The sequence below is a fragment of the Petromyzon marinus genome, chromosome 33 (genome assembly GCF_048934315.1).
Source record: "Petromyzon marinus isolate PM22_M1 ecotype Great Lakes invasive population chromosome 33, UKy_Petmar_22M1.pri1.0, whole genome shotgun sequence".
NCBI lineage: Eukaryota > Metazoa > Chordata > Hyperoartia > Petromyzontiformes > Petromyzontidae > Petromyzon > Petromyzon marinus.
In genome coordinates this window covers 13,548,275-13,569,295 of record NC_133699.1, presented here as the reverse complement: position 1 = coordinate 13,569,295, position 21,021 = coordinate 13,548,275, and the positions used below count along the sequence as shown (strand labels likewise).

General features: G+C 51.4%; 1 protein-coding gene across 4 annotated transcripts in view; it reads left to right on the top strand.

Moving 5' to 3' along the window:
• The window catches only part of LOC116948498 (homeobox protein Meis1-like), a 251,078-nt gene that overhangs the window by 26,155 nt on the left and 203,902 nt on the right, over positions 1-21,021 (top strand). For all 4 annotated transcript variants that reach the window (XM_032965226.2, XM_032965227.2, XM_076071560.1 and 1 more), the window contains exon 3: positions 20,714-20,855. In XM_032965226.2, coding sequence (XP_032821117.1) covers positions 20,714-20,855 — 142 coding nt within the window. The remainder of the gene's footprint in view (positions 1-20,713; positions 20,856-21,021) is intronic.

The following is a 21,021-nucleotide window of genomic DNA, read 5'->3' as shown; positions in this document are numbered from 1 at the left end:
TTCGCACCGTACGTAGCCAACCGTGCAAATCGTCGGTGCGGTTTTACTTCCCGGAGCGCCTTATAATCCGCAGAGCACGGTACGCACAAGTCCTGCACGACGACACAATGAGTGGAGTGTCTTTATTAGCCTGGACCCTTCTGAGCCACACTGTAAATGCTACTTCACATCCTAGGTCTGCTTGGCCAGCGTCTGAGCTATCTTTACTATTTGGTCAACGTAACCCCGTGTGCAAACGCGTCTGCGATTCGGTGAACGACGTAGTGTTGCATTAAATCCGTCACAATTTGCCTGAGAACACGTGCCCAATCCCACACCTTGCACACGCGTCACTCACGCGTCTACACAGGGCCGTCCACAGCGGGGTGCAGGGCCCGAGACAAACCCCACCGTGTGCCCCCCCCACCCCACCCCCGGAGCCTTCAAACTAAAAGTGTGACATCCGTCGGAGCGCGGTGACCCCCAAAGCGCGGGTCCCCGGGCGGTCGCCCCGACTCGCTGTCTACCCTAGGGGCAGCTCTGCGCGCATATTTACTGTGGTGTAGAATCGGCACAGGTGACATCCGTTAACTTGTTTACAGCAGCTCGCCATTGTAACTCGTGCGGGGAGGTGGCTCCTGGGTTCCATTGTGATTCATTAATCGTGTCAGAAAATCAATGCTGGTTTTCAGCTTCCAAAGTTCATGCGTTCCATGCATAAATAATAATAAGCGCTGCTGCTAGGCAGTCCCATTGTGTGCGGAGTGGGTGACGCATCCCACACACGCAGAAGTTACAACAACAACAACAACAATATCTTTACCTGAAGTCACATCACCGGCTGGTAAAATCAAAACCACGTGCAGTTGTTGTTGTTATTATTACAGGCACAGTGGGATAATATTACTCTTTGCATGCACGTGGCGTTGTTGGTTGGTGACGTTACAACTCATCGCAAACATTTTTCCGAGAGAACCCCCAGAGGCAGCTGTCCCCGTGCGGCGCGAGGTGACACAGCAGTCGTGTCACTTACATGTTATCATTCAATCCACTGCTGGATGGATACAGGCCTCACCATCTACGGTGACACACTGTGTGCCAATGTCCAGCACGTATTAAGGAGTAGACAGACCATATAGCCCCTGGTCCGAGCAATCTCCCTGGACCTCGTGTTATAATTTAACGTTGACTCTTGTTCTAAACCAGATGATAACAAAACAAAAAACACATTCGAATTCTGTACAAAACTCAATATTTCAAGAGCCGCAACGGATGTGACGACACACACACACTCATTACGTCACAAAGCAGCGCGTACAGAGCCGCAGGTTGCCCACCCCGGCTCTGAACTTCCCACGTTCGTTTAATTTTTTTTTTAAATCAAAGCCCCTACGAGTAAAGGCTGCCTCTAGCCCGCACTGTTAAATGTAGACTCCAGCTCTGGCTTACATCTCCGCAGTCCTACAGAGCCCGAGTCCTTCCCTTACAACACGAATGTCCTCCCGACTGCGAGTCCAGAAACCCAGCTCGAGCGCCCTCCGTAACCGCAGCGTCGCTCCAAGCACCAAACCCTTCGGTTCTTACACCAACGCCGCCGCTGCACGATTGAGGCTGGACGCGTTGGGCAGTGGCTTTGTGTGGCACCACCAATACCCCCACCCCCACCCCCCCACGTTAATGAATAGCGGGGCACGACTCGGGGCACCATCGATCTGCGTCACGTTTTTTGCTCCTGCGCCGTCCCCGTCTCATTTACACGGCCACTGCCCTCGGGGTGATGACGATGGTGGTGGTGGTGGTGGCTGCGGCGGTGGTGGCGTTGGGGGTTCATCCTCCACGCGGCTCGCTCAACAACACTCAACGCACGCCTCTGATTTCATCACTCCGTCTCCGCTTTGTTGATCGACCTTCCTCGTCGCATGCCCCCCTCCCCCAGCTCCCCGCCTCTCTCTCTCTCCACGCACGCGCACACACGAAACAAAGCGAGGGGGAGCCAAGCGACGCAGCCATTAAATCCCACCATACATTTTAGAATGCGCAAAAGTTTCGTTGGGATTCATGACAGGCACGCATCCTGAGAGTTTGACTGCTGAGTGTTTAAAGTTGGCACCTTATCCGGGCTAGTTGTGTTTAAGGAGGCAGTTGCAGACAGTACTTATTGTAAGAATGTACTGTAGTTCGCGCGTACAATGTGAATCATTCCCCGCAGTGTTTTTTTGCCGTAATTACAAACGCTCTCAGTCTCAAATCAGCCATCATCAGCAAGAGGAAGTGCAGTCACAGAGAGGCGGGGTGTGTCGCCACACAGAAGAAGAAGAAAAAACACAGCCATTCCATTCACCACCTCGTATTTCTACTGACAAGTCAGCTCCTTTAATTAAAAAAGAAGCCCTCAAGATGTAATTGACCTGATTGTCAGCGGCAACAGCATCGCACAAAACCTGGGAGCTGCATGCGCGGCCATCCCCTCCCACCCCTCCTACCTGGGCCACCCCCTCCCACCCCCTCCTCCCTGGGCCACCCCCTCCCACCTCTCCTCCTGGGCCACCCCCTCCCACCCCCTCCTCCTGGGCCATCCCCTCCCACCCCCTCCTCCCTGGGCCACCCCCTCCCACCCCTCCTCCTGGGCCACCCCCTCCCACCCCCTCCCACCCCTCCTCCTGGGCCACCCCCTCCCACCCCCTCCCACCCCCTCCTCCTGGGCCACCCCCTCCCACCCCCTCCTCCTGGGCCATCCCCTCCCACCCCCTCCTCCCTGGGCCACCCTCTCCCACCCCCTCCCACCCCCTCCTCCTGGGCCACCCCCTCCCACCCACTCCTCCTCCGTGAACTCTAAAGCCCTCGCCTCCCGGTCAAACAGAGCGTCAGCCTCCGCCGACCTCTCCCCGTACGCAGTTTAAGTTTGAGCAGTCACCCCTCGGCTCGCCGGGATGAGCCCATCATTGAGATGCACGTGGCGTGCGCAGGGTGGCCGGGGGTGGTCCGGGTTGCCCCACCGTCCCTCCCTCCCTCTCTCGGGGTTTTGTGCTGCCCCAACCCGGGCCCCAACCCGGCCCTCCCGCCCGCCCGCCCGGGTGGCGGTGCTTTTCAGCGGGCGTCGCGCCCGGCATCGAGAAACGGCGACGTGCGGTCCATGCCAAGGAGGCTGCTGAATGGGGGCGGCAAGGGGGCGAGGGGGGGGAGGCGGTGGTGGTTCCGCAGGCTCGGTGCTTGGAATTGGGGGTGGCGTGTGGGATGTGGGTCAGGGTAGGGGAGCCCCTGCGACCACCACCTCCAACCCACCCACACTCACCCGTCCTCTCCATCCTCCTGGTCACGAGTGCACGTTGCGACCAGTGCCGGATTAAGCTAGTGCGGGGCCTGTAGCATGTGTAGCTACTACATGTAGTAGCTACTACATGTAGTAGCTACTACATGTAGTAGCTACTACATGTAGTAGCTACTACATGTAGTAGCTACACACAAGTAGCTACTACATGTAGTAGCTACTTGTGTAGCTACTACATGTGTAGCTACTTGTGCTGCTAGGATAATCCGGCACTGGCGGAGACTTGGTTTGGTGTTGCGCGTGCGCTGTCTGTCACCTGCACCACCCCCCACGTGTTACATCTCATACCGCGATACTCCGAGTACCGGCAAACCCTCTGGATGTGTAAATCCTCGTTATCCGGGGTCACCAATTCCGACTCACGAACACCTCTCGCATTTGTCGGATGTTCTTTTTCGCGATTGTGACGACGAGTCACCCACACAAGCGGTCACGGCAGGTGCTAAGTGAATTGTATGATCCTTGGATAAGAGGATGAAGATGACCGACGGTGATGATGCCAGCAATGTTGATCGTGATTCATTATTCGCAGATAACTATTAACCGATCAGTTACATATTCTTGGTTCTTTCGGTAAAGTCACGTTGAAGGGAAACAATAAAATAATAAAATATATATAACAATAAAATTCTCACGACGTTTCGACTGTGACACAAACAGTCATCATCAGGTGTTGGTTTTCACACCTGATGATGGCTGTGTTATAGTCGAAACGTTGTGAGAATTTTATTGTTTTATATATATATTATTATTTTATTGTTTCCCTTCAACGTGACTTTACCGAAAGAACCAAGAATATGAATTATTGCAGTCACGAAAGCTTTAAATCGATCAGTTACAGTTTAATAACAGTTGGTATACCACTACATGGACGAATGAGCCACTTACCATCACATGCCCAAGAAGTCAATACTACTCTTGCTCTAAGTACTGTGCTTTATAAGAACTGCACGGTTTATAATTGGAACATTAATCTCCGATATCTATTTACGGAATATATATATCGTATTTCAAAACACGTGTTTACAGTAAGGTAGTCATGAGCACGGTTGGCTACGTACGGTGCGAAAGAAGTTAAACAAACGGTATACACGAAGGGGAGAAGCAGGGATTGCCACTCGTAATGGACACGTTTAACCACAGGATCGGGCTACCAAAGCGTTCTTCATTGCAAGGCCTGGTGGCCTTCAGTGCGGAACCCGACAATACACAAAGAGCGAAAACACCGTCGCCATCATCATAATCGCGCTGCTGTTAAGCCCCCAATGGTTTCAAATGTCTGGTGGCCCTCACATTGATGATGTCTTATGGGAGAAAGTGCCTCCCTCTGAACATTAGTTAAGAACATTGGGCTACCACGTGGTCTGCTGCTAATTGACTTGGCTCTCACTCTGTTTTTGGAGATTACATTTCAAAATAAATTGACTAAATCACATATATTGTCACTTTATATATGAGCATCGAAATATCTATTTATACTGGAGAAATCCGATGAGCTATGAAGCTCTTTGTCAAAATGTCCAGTAATATATTAATGGCTGAACACCAACCATGGCCTTGCAATGCATGCGAGCAGCGTTCTGGCAGGAGGTTTCGTTTCTTTCAAGTATTTCTCTGCTTTTCTAAGCGCATTACTGGCATTCCCCAACCTCTGGCTTCCCTGTGTCCAGTCTCCAGAGGCTTTCCTGTATCTACCCTTTCACGGGATAGTTCCGTTTGCACCCCAGGTGTGCGTATGGATTGTCCAATAAGAACGTACGGGCCGAGTGATGGAGCACATAAGGACAGCATTAATCATTTTTAAAGCTGTCATCAATACTACAAATGCCGTTGCTATATTGCATTTTTTGAAATAATAATCAGGATGATTATTAGTGCCATTAAAATAAAAGTGGTAAGATGCACATGCACTGATTTGTTTTCGACACATTCGACCTTAACATATCTCATCATCATCATCACCAACAGCCTTGGTCACAATTCCTCGCCGGATGAATGCCTCTCCAAGCCACCGCCACTCCCAACGATGTAGAAAAAAAATCCACCCAACACAGGCCCACGGGCCGATGTCATCGCTCCATCTCGTCGGCGGACGGGTGCTCTCGGACGCGTTTCGTGCAATGCCTGCAGCCTAACGACGTCGAATAATTAAAAGTAAATCCTCGCATTACGTCGCTGACGTCTGTTTTTCAGTTCCTCATTTCCACCGTAGCCTCCCATCCCCCCCCCCGCACACATAGGCGTGCATAACAAGAGGGGGCATGTGATACATAATACAACTTTAACACTGACGCTAGTTTAAAATCGTACAGTGTGCTTTTCCCAGACCCCAATTTCACAGCTGTTTAATTGCTCAGTTCACAGTGTTAGGGCAGCATTGAATTACCATTAGTGACATTAATATTTATTAAACAGGTTCCCATACAATTAGCTACGTGGTGCACATTTAAATCGCTGCACTGTGGTGCACATGAACAAATGATTATCGTTCATTTGTTATCTGGTGAACAAAGACAAAGATCCCCCGTAATAGCCTTAACATACTTTTGTGGCAAGTGATGTTAGCGAGCACCTATGAAGGCCGGCAAGGTACATGAGGGAGTGGACGGCCAGCACCACGCCCGGCTGACTTCGTCTCCCTAGTGGCAATGTATGTACACTACATCAGGTACTCATTTGAGGCTGAGTTGACTTAGGGGAGGCCCAAGACCGGTTCAGATAATCGCTGCCACTGCTGTTGACCGTGAGTAGCAATCAAACAAGGGTTGCCTGGTTCGTAGCCAAGCGCGCTGACCACTGCGCCACCACTCCCCATAATCTGGCCGACGCTCACGCGCACACATACAAAAGAAAGATCACCCGTATAGTCTTGAATAGACTGTTTGGGCAAGTGCTGCTAGCGAGCACCCGTGAAGGCCGGTACGGCACACGAGGGAGTGGGTGGCCAGCACCACGCCCGCACGTACGAACCGACTCCGTACGCGTACTCTGTCATGACCAGTCGAGTGTGTGCACACACACACAATATTACGGGTTTCTCTAGGACATGTGCTGCTGGGAAAGGGTTAAAATAGCATGGGCCCCATTGAATGTGTAGTAGGGTTTGTACCGGTGAGTTTAACCTATCCAGCTAGAGTTTGTGGGGTGGGACAAACATCGAAGCCACCGATGGCAAAATTATGAAGATTACTTAGATTTTAGCTGTTGCGTGTCCGGTAACTCGTCTTCCTGTGGAGACACTGACGCCTGCCATGAAAACGTGGAAATTACACCACTTGCTCAGAATCAGGCATGCGCAGCTGTCTGTCTCAGTTAAAACGTCCACAGTCCACCCTGCAACACAGGATGGTTATTCCAGTCTGAATTTGTGTGCAATGCACAGATTCAACTCTGATGTCAATTTAGAATTGGGCACATAACCATGAATTTTACTGCTGGGATTTTAGCAAAAGCTTGGAACGCCAATACCGCTGTTCACACGCCTAATGTCCCAGCGACACACAAATATACAAATACCCGCCATTCGCCACTAAGTGACGGTGACGTGAAGTGTCGAAGGCTCGCTGACAGGAGGTCACGGGACAGAGCCAGGTGCCACGGGTTGGCTGACCGAGATGACTGGTCGATGCACCACCAGCTGTACCAACTTGTTGTGAGTGTCGCTCACAATATAGCCACGCACACGTACATAACGGCAGTTACTTGGAGAGAGCGCGTGCTGTAACGCAACTGAAGTTGACTGCCTGTAGCGGTGATGCATTGGAGTCAACCCCATCTCGATGTTCATGCGATCAGTCTGATTGTTAACGCTTGTTGAGAAGCAGACCCTGTCATCGTCATTGTATTTTGTCGGAAAACTGTTACGATGAGAATTTTGCAGATTCTCTCTGCGTCTGCTTCTGTGGGAAGGTTAGCGTGAAGCGTGTTCATTTAGAATGCGGGTAAAACGCACGACGAAAAAAATAACACGCACAGAATAAAATAAAATAAAAAGTTTACGCGAAAATAAACTGCGCCCTTTAAATTCCGACGCAATCCGGCAGCAGCGGCAGCGTAGGTAGCAGGCATCGTGTGTGTGTGTGTGCGCGTGTTTACAGTGGCTCTGTGCGGGAGTAACAATGCCCTTTCGTGGAAAAAATGTTGCAGTCACAATGTCCAAGGAGCGTAAACCATCACGCGAACTGCCCTCATCCTCGCAGCAGCAGCAGCAGCGGCGGCGGCTTGTCGGCTGGCCCGTCGAACAAAGGCGGTGTGGTCACCGCATCGCGCGGCGCTTTCAAGATGCGATTCTGCGGCCGTCTGGAACGCTCTTCCTTTACGAAATTAGGAAGCCACCGGGAGCTGTGTCCCTTTTAAATCGTCTAGACTGACAAACTCACTTCTTTAGAACCGCTTTTTGTGTTTTAGTTTGATGTCCTTCCTCCGGTTGGCTGCGTATGTATGCACAGTATGTTGAAAGAAGTTCAACATACTTACGTACGATTACTTAGATGTAGCGTTGTATAAACTGTACTCGTCTTCTTACGGATTAGACTGACCCCTGCCATGACACATCGGAGCCAATAACCCCCTCCACGCCCTGTATGTTGAACTTCTTTCGCACCGTACGTTAAGCCAACCGCGCGAATACGTTGGAACAACAACCGCGTGAGTGTGTGGGGGATCACCGCCACTGCCACTGTGTGAGACCGACAAACACACGGGTTCATGAGATGGGGGGGGGGGTGGAGGAGGAAGGGGGACAGAACCTACCGTTTGTCACGTACACACACACGCGACTTCTACACACACACACACACGCGATTTCTACACACACACACACACGCGACTTCAACACACACACACGTGACATCTACACACACACGCGACTTCAACACACACACACGTGACTTCTACACACACACACGATTTCTACACACACACGACTTCTACACACACACGTGACTTCTACACACACACACGCAACTTCTACACACACACACGTGACTTCTACACACACACACGTGACTTCTACACACACACACGACTTCTACACACACACACGTGACTTCTACACACACACACGACTTCTACACACACACACGTGACTTCTACACACACACACACGACTTCTACACACACACACATGCGACTTCTACACACACACACACGACTTCTACACACACACGTGACTTCTACACACACACACACACGTGACTTCTACACACACACACACACACGACTTCTACACACACACATGCGACTTCTACACGTACACACGCTACATAGAAGTCGTCGTCACAGGATGAGTGTACCATACAGTATTTAAGTATCGTTGATTAACAACGTTGTGATGCACATACTGTGTGTGTTTATATATACTCGTGTTGGAAGAAGCTACTTAAACAAAATGTGTTTACCGGGTAAGTCCCACTGAGCTATGTAGCTCTTTTTTAGAAGCTCCTTGGCCACAAATGATATAGCTTGATGAAGCGGCTAATTACGTGGACATTTCTAGAATCCAAATACTCTAAACGCGTGATGTTGATTCTAAATTTCAAGGGAAAAATCGGAGGACCCGGGGAAAAATCCACGCGACCACGGGGAGAGAGAGAGAGAGTCAAGCAAACTCCAAATCTACAAGCGTCTTCAGGGTCGGGATGGAACCCACGAGCTCCTGAATACCAGGTGAGGGAGTTAACATCTCCCTGGCCACCGCGATTCCTCTGCTGGCTTCATCAGCCACGTCTGGCAGCTGGCGTGCGACCATTGCGAGCGTGGTTACAGGCAGGAAGAAGGTGGCCCCGCTTGTTGCTCGCCAGAGGCGGCGTCGCCACGGAATCTTGACTCCGTGTAGCTTCCGCACACTGCGAATCAGTTCACAGGCTTAGCGTGGTTGGCAAGACCTCAGTGCTGGATTATTCTACCAGAAAAGGTAGCTACAAATGCTACGGTCCCCGCACTAGCTCTATCCGGCTCTTCAAGACCTACGGTGTGGTGGAGCTCTTGGAACGTTGCGCAAGATACCAATGCATTCCTGAATCAATGGGCGAGGTTATTGTCTCTCTTTGAGGTTTTTTTTGTGCTTTCTTTCTCCAAATTCCTCATTTAGAAAGTGTCGCCTCACCCAAAAGTCACGATGTGAGGACAGTAACGCTACGTTGTGTTTAGAATCATGGGGGGTGGGGGGGGGGTTCTCTTCCCCTTCTTTTGCCACGAGGGATTGAAAACAAAAATGCGTTCTCACAGCAGCGACGTTGATTCTTGACACAGAGAGTTTCTTCGCGTCTTAGCTGACGCGGTCACTACTAAATCGCGCGCTTGTTTACGTTACGGGCGCTTAGCAAGGAAGGTCCCCGCATCCAGTTGTTAGTTTCTCAGACTGGGCGTGCAGTGGGTCATTTAACACGCCACAAAAGAGTGGCAAGCGAGGGGTGGCCCTTTGAAACTTCGCACTGCACTTCGACGGAGTTGTAACGTTAATGGGACGTGGGCTGAGCAGATGCAACGGCGTGCAGCCAAGCGACTTGGGACTATTTTTCCACCATGCCACCCGTTGATGATTAAACGCATCCAGTGGGAAAGCAATGGGTGATGCGTAGAATTGGCCAGAGCATTTAACCATTGGCTGTACGACTATATGGTGACCTCGTTTGAAGGAAGTCTGCCGGTGGCAAGGTGCTATTGCTGTTCACACTCTTGAGTTCAGAGCCTGTGGGGGGGGGGGGGGGGAGATCAGGGCTCGAGGTCACGGTGGAATGGGATGCCGTTTTATTCTGAGCCGATAAGTGCCGGTTCAGGCCAAGAGGCCAAGTCTGGACACTGCATTGGTCAGCTTCGTTTTGTTTGGGGCGTAGCGCGGCACGACGACTCCTGTCCCGAGTGTAGTAGACGCTGTTGTGCAATGCCTGGAGCTGCTTGCTTGTTAATGTCGCCCCTAAGTCGGAGGTAAAGTTCAGGCCTGGTGCCTATAACCTCATCTTGAGCAGCCCCACGACTCTCCACTGTGATCTCCCATCGAGCCCCAATTGATGGGCCGTGCCGGGTAGTGAACAGTTCCACGTTTACATACCGTGTCAACCCATACGGTTTACTCTGTATTCTTGTACAGGGAACTTGAGTTTTCAGGTCCATACGGCGTACAGCCGTTTCAATACGGGCAACATTTTGTTTGGTCTATTTGTTTGCGTTTCTTCCTTGTGATGGGACTTTGTAGGATGAACGTTGCAATTCATAAGGGCACGGGGTGACCAATAAGGTCTGAATTGGTCTGTAATAAGGTAGGGGGCACTGATAAGGGGTTAACAGGTATGCGTTTAAACATGGTGAGATGCACGATACAGATTGGTGTGTCTTGGGGAGGTTACGGGCCAATGGCAACACCGTTTCGTGAGTAAAACATCTCTACAGGGACATTAACGAATGTTGGCAACGCTAGAATGTAACCCGTTGACTCGCAAGTTATTGCCTTCAAGTTACGAGTATCGAGTCGTGCACGTTGTTGGCCATGGGTTGTTGACAAAGTGCGCAAATGACATGCGAATGTTACATTGCGGCTAGCGACGTGAACGCGACTGTAGAAACGGGACAGAACAAAAGATAAACACAACGCACGAGACGAGACAGATTAAGCACGCGGGAACACAAGGATGACAATGATTACGACTGCACGTGTATGCGTGTATAACGACATAAATGGGCCGCTCTATGGCGACATTGGGTGTACTGTACACAAGGGCTCACTAGAGGGCAGATTCCGGATGTCACGGAGGTCGGGTCAGGACATGCCCGTCTGGGTGAACCCCCGAGAGCACGTGACCGGACGAGGGGGCACGGGGGCCCCCAGAAGGGGGTGAGCGGGCCACGTGATGTGGACCCAGACTCTTCGTGAAGGATCGAGAAGGGGGCGTGACCAGGGGCTGAGCCCCTTCACGCCACAGGAAATAAAAGCCGAGCCCCGAGGGGGAGCGTGGCTGTTCAACCCGTACATGACGACACAACAGCGTGTCGGCTGTTCTGGTTCAACCTTGTAGGGATTCCGGTTAGGTGGCTAGGTGGTTAGGAACGGTGGCCACCACCTTACGTAGTTAACCTGTAATGTACATAGTCCCTCGGAATGTACATAGTTAACCTTGGAACGTTGAATAGCGTTGGTTGTGTTAGAGAATAAGACGTGTTGCCTCCCAGTCTTGGTGCGCGCCTGATCAGAACCCACTACATCTGTATGTTGAGCTTCTTTCGCACCGTATGTAGCCACCCGCGATGAGACGATACGAACGAGCCTGAGTACAATGTGCAGGCTAAGATAACGTGGCATTATTGCGAGAGACGGCAGTGGTGTGAGGAAGACCAACAAGAGCAATTGGCAACACCTATACACACCCCGGTTTGCGTCGAGGACGCGTTCCTGAAAGGCGCGACGGCGAATATCTAAACGTCAATCAAAGCGATTTTTTTCCCCTACAGATCACCGAAATACTGTACGTAAATAATCTATTGTGCTCTACAGTACAGCAAAAACAAATTATGCGCGACGTTGCAGGGTAGCTCGTGTGCAGTGGTAGGTGGGGATAACGGCTGAGAGGCGACGCACATCAGGTAGTTGCAGCGTTCATAAGAAAGTGACGACGTACTTGCGAAACGACGTGAAATGTGGAGACGTACATCGGGCTATGAACTGTATTGTATATGTATAGAGTAATATGAACAGATTAGCTGAGTGCACGGATTGGCTAACCTGGTAAAACTGAGAGCCGGCTACATGGCATACATACACCGGTTGTTGTTGCTGTTGTTGTCGACTTGCCAATTAACTCTGACTAACATCCAAATGTAGACCAACTTATGTGTGATCACAATGCCGAACTAGCCAGGGTGTTCCCAAAGTTTCCTGCCCCTTGTGCCCCCACAGCGTGGCCTACAACCCCCCTCCCCCCACTAACCCTGGCTTCAATCTGGGGCGCGATGGGCCGGCGTTCCCCGTTATTTTGTGCACGTGGAATTCCCCGGCCCAGCGGCCTATGGGGCCCAGCGCCTGCCGCGTCCCCACCCAACACGAGAGGCTGCTGCTGGGACGATCGCTTCTGCCACCAGTGACAGGGACTGGCATGAAAACATCGGTCCAGGCGTTGTGTATAAACACACCGGCCAAAATTCGGGCTATGGACAATTTTTTGTTTGTTGTTTTTGTTCAATGGTTGTTGTGCGATGACAAACTTGTGTTGTACTGAGTAGCTAAGATGTTGCGGTGTGACGACGTGTTGGCGTGATTTGGCCGTGCGATTTCCTTGGCCAATTTGGGGGCTGGGTCCAAAGAAACACAAATGGGTGGACGGTGAGGAAGAATCTTTGGGGGCTGCTGAATATGGGGACTTAATGCCGACTGAGAGAGTAAATAAACAATGAAGCGTACACATTAGAGGTAATAAAATATGTTAATTGCAAAAAAATATTTTATCTATTTATATATATTTACTCCGATTACATTTGCAATTTCCGCACACAGACCGGCCCCACCGGCCCTCGGAATGGGCCAGCCCACCGGGCATTTTGCCCTATGGACTGCTGCCCTATGGCCGGTCCCGGGCCTGTTCGCCACACTGTGTTTACAACTCGGCGCGAGTTCTCCCCCCATAACCACGGCGCTCTTCCGCCGTGATGGTCTGCGGCTGCTGCGTAGCCACCAGCCCGTCGGTTTGCAGGCTCGCAGCGAGACGAACGACTCCGATGTTCCAACGTTGGCTCTACATTCTTGTGCAGAGAACCAGCCTGGGAGAGTGGATCGTGCGCCAACACGGATGACGCGACGAAGTCCGTTATCTTTACCTAGATTCATTTTATGCAAAAACCTCACATCCTACGCTTAGCAATGACCTGTCGTGAAATTTGAAAAAAAAAACACGAACCCACGTGGTCTTCCATAACTTGTAATCCAGTGATAAAAGTCAATTAATCCAGCTGCCAGTGGGCTTTGTATGATAGATAAAATAAAATGTCATTCAAATTCATCGCCGTTTCGGATTTACGATGTCCCAGTCGCATTTGGGCTCTATGTCACCAGGGCTCATCAGCAGGGTTGTGGCCTGTTTAATGAATGCTGTTGGGTATCCATCCCATTGCTATCAGCTAGAGCCAGCCTTGAACAACGAAATTGGTTAACATTGAGCTTGGATGTGCGGGAATTTGTGAGTGGTAGATTTGAGAAGAGGGTTGGAGCAAGGTTGGCGCCTGGGTTCCACCATGGCATAGGATATCTTGAGAGAAAGAACGAGTCCTTGTAGGGAAATGTAGGAGGATCGGTTGGCTAGACGAGGTCAGATGCAGGAGTGATGGGTGCAGGAGAGGCCTGTATATTTATGGAGACATTCACAGAGGGTGTAGTGGTAAATATTTGGCAAATTCATGGGATCTCAATTTTTCTTTTTTAAAATAGGGTACTTGTTGAGTGCGATGCCGTGTTACCTTCCATAAAAACAGAGTCTGTGTATCCAATATCTTCCTTCCTGCTTTTTGGTGTTTAGTTTCTTGTCCTTACCGCCCGCACCGCCGATTAGCACGGTTTTCTACGTACGGCGCGAAATAAGTTCAGCATCGAGTACATACACACAGTTCGGACGATTGTAGTTTGGCACTTCGAGCCCCCTACCAAGGCACGTTCGTCGAACCCCGAGCTACCAAAACATCGCTCCGGTAGAGCAAGTCCACCGTTTGCATCGGGCAGCATCAACAACCACGCAAGCGGCTGGTGGCCCAGGCCACGCGGCGGATGCTCGTCTACGAGCGGGGGTGGGCAGGTGCAAGCAACTCGAGGTCACGTTTGCTTGTCGAGAGCAAATAAACACATTTTCTTAGCTCATTCGTCGTGAGCTTTGGGCGCACATGGGGTGCGGGCTTACTTAGACGGGGACGCAAGGTTTGTAAAGCAACGGGAGCCCGACGCTTGTGTCGGTGTTTGATGTACAACACGCGCGAGTCGTGTCACCGCGTGTACCCCGAGGCGATGAGACGGCGAGCCATCTGAGACTCCTTTGTATCGGGAGAACGTTTGCGCACTGCAATGCGAAGCTGGCAGTCTGGGTTCCAATTCCCCCCCGGCCACGGCTGACGTCGGTGGCGAGTGACATCGGAACCGGTCCTGGGCACCTGGTGGACAAAGCTACGAGTTGGTGCCCCACCTTGGACGGCCAGCACGAGATATGTTTTCGACCACAGTGTAAAATAAAATAGAACAAAAACTTATTAAAACGCAGTTTATACATTTTTCAAAATAAAAATGCTTTCATTTGCGCCCCACGTTTTAATGTTAAGTTAATTAGGGAAGTAACGTTTGGATTCCGCAGAATTGCGCATCGCGTGTTTGTTTCTGTGTTCTTGTTGTTGGAGTGTAACCAGGTCGACAAGCAGAGCTGTAGTGGCTCTGCATTTTGCGAGACCGTAAAACGACGCCGTGATTAGGGCAAGAGGAGCGGCGAGATACAGTCGCCCCCAGGTGCGACCGTGCGAGACATCAAATTTAGGAGGGGCACCCCCCCCCTGAGCTGATAATGCATAGCTGTCAAACCACACGGTTTACCCCGTATTCTCGTACAGGGAAATAGAGTTTTGAGGTCCAAACGGCGTACAGCCATTTAAATATGGGCAAATAAAAAGGTTTGTGTCTATTTGTGCTTCCCCCTTGTGATGCGACTTTCTAGGATGAACGTTGAAATGTATAAGGGGCACGGGGTGACCAACAAGGTCTGAATCGGTCTGTAATAATGTAGGGCACTGATAGGGGGTTGACAGGTATGATGATGATGTCGTTACTACTCCGCCCCTGCTGGGCACCCACCCCCTTCACCAACCCGCACTGACCTGCGTGGTGAAGTATGGTCAAACGACCTCCCGTGGCCGACGTGGGCGCAGGGAAAGGCCTTCATTCGCTCAGCCGTTGATTGACGAAGACGTGTAACTTGCAAGCGCAGTACTTGTCAATCCGATTTCTTTTTTATCTGTGCGCGGGGCATTTGGATGCGGTGTCGTGAGGAGTGGAATTGATTTTCCTCTAAGTCGACCGGAGCCCTTGCGTTATGGAGAGTCACTAAAGGCGGTAATTCTGGTATGGATTTACCATCGGGCGCATTTGACGCGTGTCTCGTTTCTCGAGGTTTTATGGCCACCGCCTATCGTCTGTGTTTGGCGAGAGGAAACACCTTCAGGTCGAACTTGCTCAGCGACTGCGACACAAGGTTTACATACAGTGTGCTCAATAATTAACACATGCACGCACGCGCGCGCGTGCTTAAATACGTACATGCACAACACTTAGTATGTTACCGGTTTATTTGTCAATGAATGCTTACAATGTTTATATGCATGTTTGCGTGTGAAGTTGTATTGACGGGTACCTCTAATGTAGAAGTTGTCATTCGTCATAGCCTAATGTCTTTATTTTTTTTTTTTAAAGATCGTTTCGTTAGGTGTTACATCCGATTATAAATCACTCTCTTGCGAAGGACTTTCTGTCTCCTCTCACCCACACTGTGCTCACCCAGCACACTGCAGGCCCCAACAACACAGCCACTCACTTTATCACTCACCCACTCACTCCGGCTCACCTACTCACCCACTTAGTTTACTCACCAACACACCCACTCAACCACCACACTGCAGGTCTCAACAAAACACTCACCCACTCAATCTCTCGCTCACCCACACACTCACTCACTCACCCACTCAACCACCACATTTCAGATCCCAACAAAACACTCACCCACTCACTCACTCTGTCACTTACCCACGTGCTCAACTACTAACGCACCCACTCAATCTCTCGCTCACCCACACACTCACTCACCCACTCAACCACCACATTTCAGATCCCAACAAAACACTCACCCACTCACTCACTCTGTCACTTACCCACGTGCTCAACTACTAACGCACCCACTCAATCTCTCGCTCACCCACACACACACTCACTCACCCACTCAACCACCACATTTCAGATCCCAACAAAACACTCACCCACTCACTCACTCTGTCACTTACCCACGTGCTCAACTACTAACGCACCCACTCAATCTCTCGCTCACCCACACACACACTCACTCACCCACTCAACCACCACATTTCAGGTCCGAACAAAACACTCACCCACTCACTCACTCTGTCACTCACCCACTTACTCGACTGCTCACTCGCCCACACTGACCCACTCACTGGCTCTCCTGCTCACCCACTCACACACTCACCCACCTACTCTGCTCGCCCACTCAACCACCAGGCTGCAACTCACAACACCCCTCTCACTCTCCGCTCATTCCCTCGCACTCGACGTTGGAATTCCTTCCCGTCGTCTCTTTTCTCCAATCTCAATTCGAGAGACGTGTGAACCCTTTGCCTGCTGGACACCTCCGACAATGTTCACAGCTGCGGGGCTTGCGGTGAACACCACGGACGCGCGTCAAGCAGCAACCTCTCGGCTATGGGGCCGTCCATAAATGACGTCACGCACCTGGGTGGGGGGGGGTCAGACATTTGTGACGATGTGTGACGAGGGAGGGGGGGGGGTTGAGAAATGTGACGTCACATCAAAATGCGCAACTTTAAATAAATATAGACAACACGTTATACTTAATTAAATAGACTTTTTAATGAATGTTTTCTCCTACAACAGAGTGCAGCGTCACATTAAACACGCACTACAATGACAAAAGCTTAAAGCGATTTGAAGCATGTTTTATTTTTTTGGGGTGGAGGGGCAGAGCTTTGTGACGTCATATTTGAGGGGGGGGGTCTGACTTTTTGTGACGCCGTGTGACGAGGGGGGGGGTCAAAAATCGTTCAAAATCGCGTGACGTCATTTATGGACGGCCCTTATGACAAGCAGCACCAATGCACACACAAAAAAAAAACAAATCCCTGGCCAACAAATCCCAAATACCGCTGCCCGGGTCATCTTCAGTCTCCCCCACCACTGCCAAACATCGCCTCTCCTCGTGCTGCTACGCTGGCTTCCCCGTCTGCTGTCATGGTTGCCTTGGCGAGTTCCTCACCCTCGTCGACAAACGCCTCCGTGGTTTCGCTCCAGCGTATCATCATCTCGCCTGCACGCTCCTTGTCGCCCCTCTGCAGTTCACAATCACAGCCGTCTCTCTGTCTCTGCCCCCCCCCCCACCCCCACCCACCGTCCTCCCTGTGCCCAATCACAATTCCCTTCTGACACCCCTCGCACTGGCTACGTACGGTGCGAAAGAAGTTCAACATACGTGCACGTCAAACAAGCGGCCTCACTGTCGATTTTTCGTTATCCCCCCCCCCCCCCCCCCCAAAAACACTCACTTGCTTTCCCTCGATTACTCCAACTCCCCTTAACTCTCCCTCCTCCCATCACGAACTCCATCCTTCTTCGCAACTTCCAGTCCCATCCGTCATCGCACTCACTCGCCATCGACCACTCGCTGCCGCTTTCATCATCGTTTATTTCACCCGTCGTCGTCATATTCATCACGCACTGCCATCCTTCTCATGAACCCATCTCATATCATCACGCTGAACCGCTGCATGAATTGCTAACACTGCTCAAGGCGCTATACGGTAAATTGAAGTAAGAGAAAAGATGCCTCGCGTTATGTCCACCACCCCCCCCTCCCCTTAGCACGTGAACTTTGCAGTAGCCACTGAATGGATGACCACACGTCTGGGCACCCTCCTGGCTGGAGATCGCACCACGTCAACGCGTTGCGTTTCACGTACATTGCGGGGACGCGGTGGCACGGTGATTAGTGCGGCAGCGTCATGAACCGAACTAGTTTATATATATATATTTTTACTTTACCAGGCAAGGCCCCACTGAGCTATGTAGCTATTTTTCAGAAGCGACCTGGCCACAAATGATAGCTCCACGAAGTGGCTTATCATCGTGTGTGAGGTTTATTTCAGCCAAATGCTCTTAAACGCACGTTGAATCTAAATGTGGAGGGAAAACTCCGGATAAAAATCCACGCAACCACGGGGAGAAAGCCGTGCAGAGTCCAAATATACAAGCGTCAGGGTCGTGATGGAATCCATAACCTCTTGTATAAAGGCGACCAGGTGTGGAATAAACATCATGTCATGGACCTGTCTGTGAAAGACTGGAGCCCCCGACGCAACAGTGGAAGTTTTTACATCTCTCTCTCTCTGTGGGTTTTGCAGTCGCTGTGAAAAATCCACAGAGAGGTTTGTGACGACGATGCTCCGTCAGGGCGTGGCTCGCAGTCTCAATTTCGCACAATTTGCAAGATGTGGGCAGCAGTGGTATGGGTTCGATCCCTGGTCTTGGCATCCCTAGTAGCTACGTGAAGCAGACCTGAGCCTCCCCGAGGTAAACGCAGCATGAAACCATTGCTCGTGGAGCATGTGAGTGTGTCAGCATCTCCACGGAACATACAAGGTAGTGCTGGCTGTACCACCCCATTGTGTAGCCTGAATAGGCGCTTACTAACAGTAAATGAACTGCCATTATACAATGCCTTTGTGCACGTGTGCGCGTTTGTAAAGAATGTAAAATGCTATTTAAAAAAAAGACACACATTTCTATAAAAAGTCACCTGAAGTTTTTATTTTATTTTTTAAACCGAGCCCTGAATCGTCCAATAAAAATCCAGTGCTCTACGGCGCAGTGTCGTAATGGTGGCAAAGGGCTCTCTCATAATATTGAGACCAGATGTAATCAGGGGTGCATTTATTGTCCGGCTGCCGATTTAACAACGGGAGAGGAGGTCTGTGAAGGGCTCCAAGTAGACACTCGTCTGCGGCGGGTTCGCTACTACACTGTGTGCCGGCGACGGTCCACATTTATTTTTTTTATTTGAAAAAATTCCAGCACGTTACATTTTCTTTTATATACTGTACATTTATATGCTCGGACATTAAAACGAACCGCACATTTACTCAAATTGAGAATCGTAGATTGCAGTCATCACTGGCAGACTAAATTCTCGTTTGTAGAGGCCGAGAGTCTGTGGGTAACCGTGTACCCACAGAGACAGCTGCCACTGGGGGTACCCTTTTAAATGTGTTCAGATGAGATGCGGTGTGAAGGCGCTCTTGAGATGCCCCGGCGTAGAGGATATTACCCTCGTTCGAAAACCAAAATCACGACCATCAGAATCTGAATATGTTTTGAAACCGGAGGAGTCCGATGAGCTATATATCTCTTTATTTTTACCAATGACCCTTCTCATCATCATGGCCGTGGGCTCGGGAACTATCACGCATGGCGGAGTCACGCACCGTGGGGTGAGCTTTCGTGATAGGAAAGTAATTCCCCCCGTGGAATCGTCTGCCCTGGTAAATGTTTACTGCTCACTCAAGGGCCATCAGGAGTGTCGATTTGCCCCTCGACTCTGCTTATATATGTCAGCGTTAGGTACGTGTGTGTGTGAAAGCATGGCTGTGTTTCTCTGTGCTTGTATGAACAATGATGATCGTGTCAGTATGCGTAGGTGAGGGTTGTGTGTGTGGGGGTGTGGTGGCGAAGAGAACCCGGACCACACGGGGTCGATTCCCGCTCACGGTCAACAGCAGTGGCGATTATCCAAACCGGCCCTCGGCCTCGCCAAGGTGTGGAAACATCAGCAGAGGAGAAATCACGACGGCCGGGCATGGTGCTCACCACACTCTTGCCCGTGTCAGCTTTCACAGGTGCTCACTACACCGGCATTCGCCCCAACGGTACCTTGGGGGCACCCACGTACAAATGAAAAGGGGTAGCACGACAAGGTGACGCTCTCTCGCCATAGCAGTGATTCACACAGCGACATCGTCAGATGATTTGCCGACAGGTGCATCGGAGAAGCAGAGGCAGAGGAGAGACACCGAAACAGCTCAACCGAACGTGCGCACCCAGGGCGATGGCTCGGAAGCAGTCCCCTTGGCGAGCAACCCGCGCGTTCACAGCTCTGTCAACCCGCGCGTTCACAGCTCTGTCAACCCGCGCGTTCACAGCTCTGTCAACCCGCGCGTTCACAGCTCTGTCAACCCGCGCGTTCACAGCTCTGTCAACCCGCGCGTTCACAGCTCTGTCAACCCGCGCGTTCACAGCTCTGTCAACCCGCGCGTTCACAGCTCTGTCAACCCGCGCGTTCACAGCTCTGTCAACCCGCGCTTTCACAGCTCTGTCAACCCGCGCGTTCACAGCTCTGTCAACCCGCGCGTTCACAGCTCTGTCAACCCGCGCGTTCACAGCTCTGTCAACCCGCGCGTTCACAGCTCTGTCAACCCGCGCGTTCACAGCTCTGTCAACCCGCGCGTTCACAGCTCTGTCAACCCGCGCGTTCACAGCTCTGTGCCGAAGCAGTGGGTGGTGATGGAGGCTAAAACGAGGGATCGTCGCGTGCGTCTCTCCCCCCCTCTCCTCCTCCTCTCTTCGGCTCTGTGTCCCGCGGGCCCGCTTGATCGCAGACACCCGCTCTTCCCTCTGCTGGCGCTCGTCTTTGAGAAGTGCGAGCTGGCCACCTGCACGCCCAGGGAGCCCGGCATCGCCGGCGGGGACGTCTGCTCGTCGGCGTCGTTCAGCGAGGACATCGCGGTGTTTGCCAAACAGGTGCGGGGTGTTCCACGCACACACAAAGACAAAAGATCCCCCCCCCGTATAGCCTTAACAGACCGTTGGGGCAAGTGCTGTTAGCGAGCAGCGCCTATGAAGGCCGGAACAGCACACGAGGGGAGCCAGCACCATGCCCGGCCGCCTTTGTCTCTCTAGTGGCGAT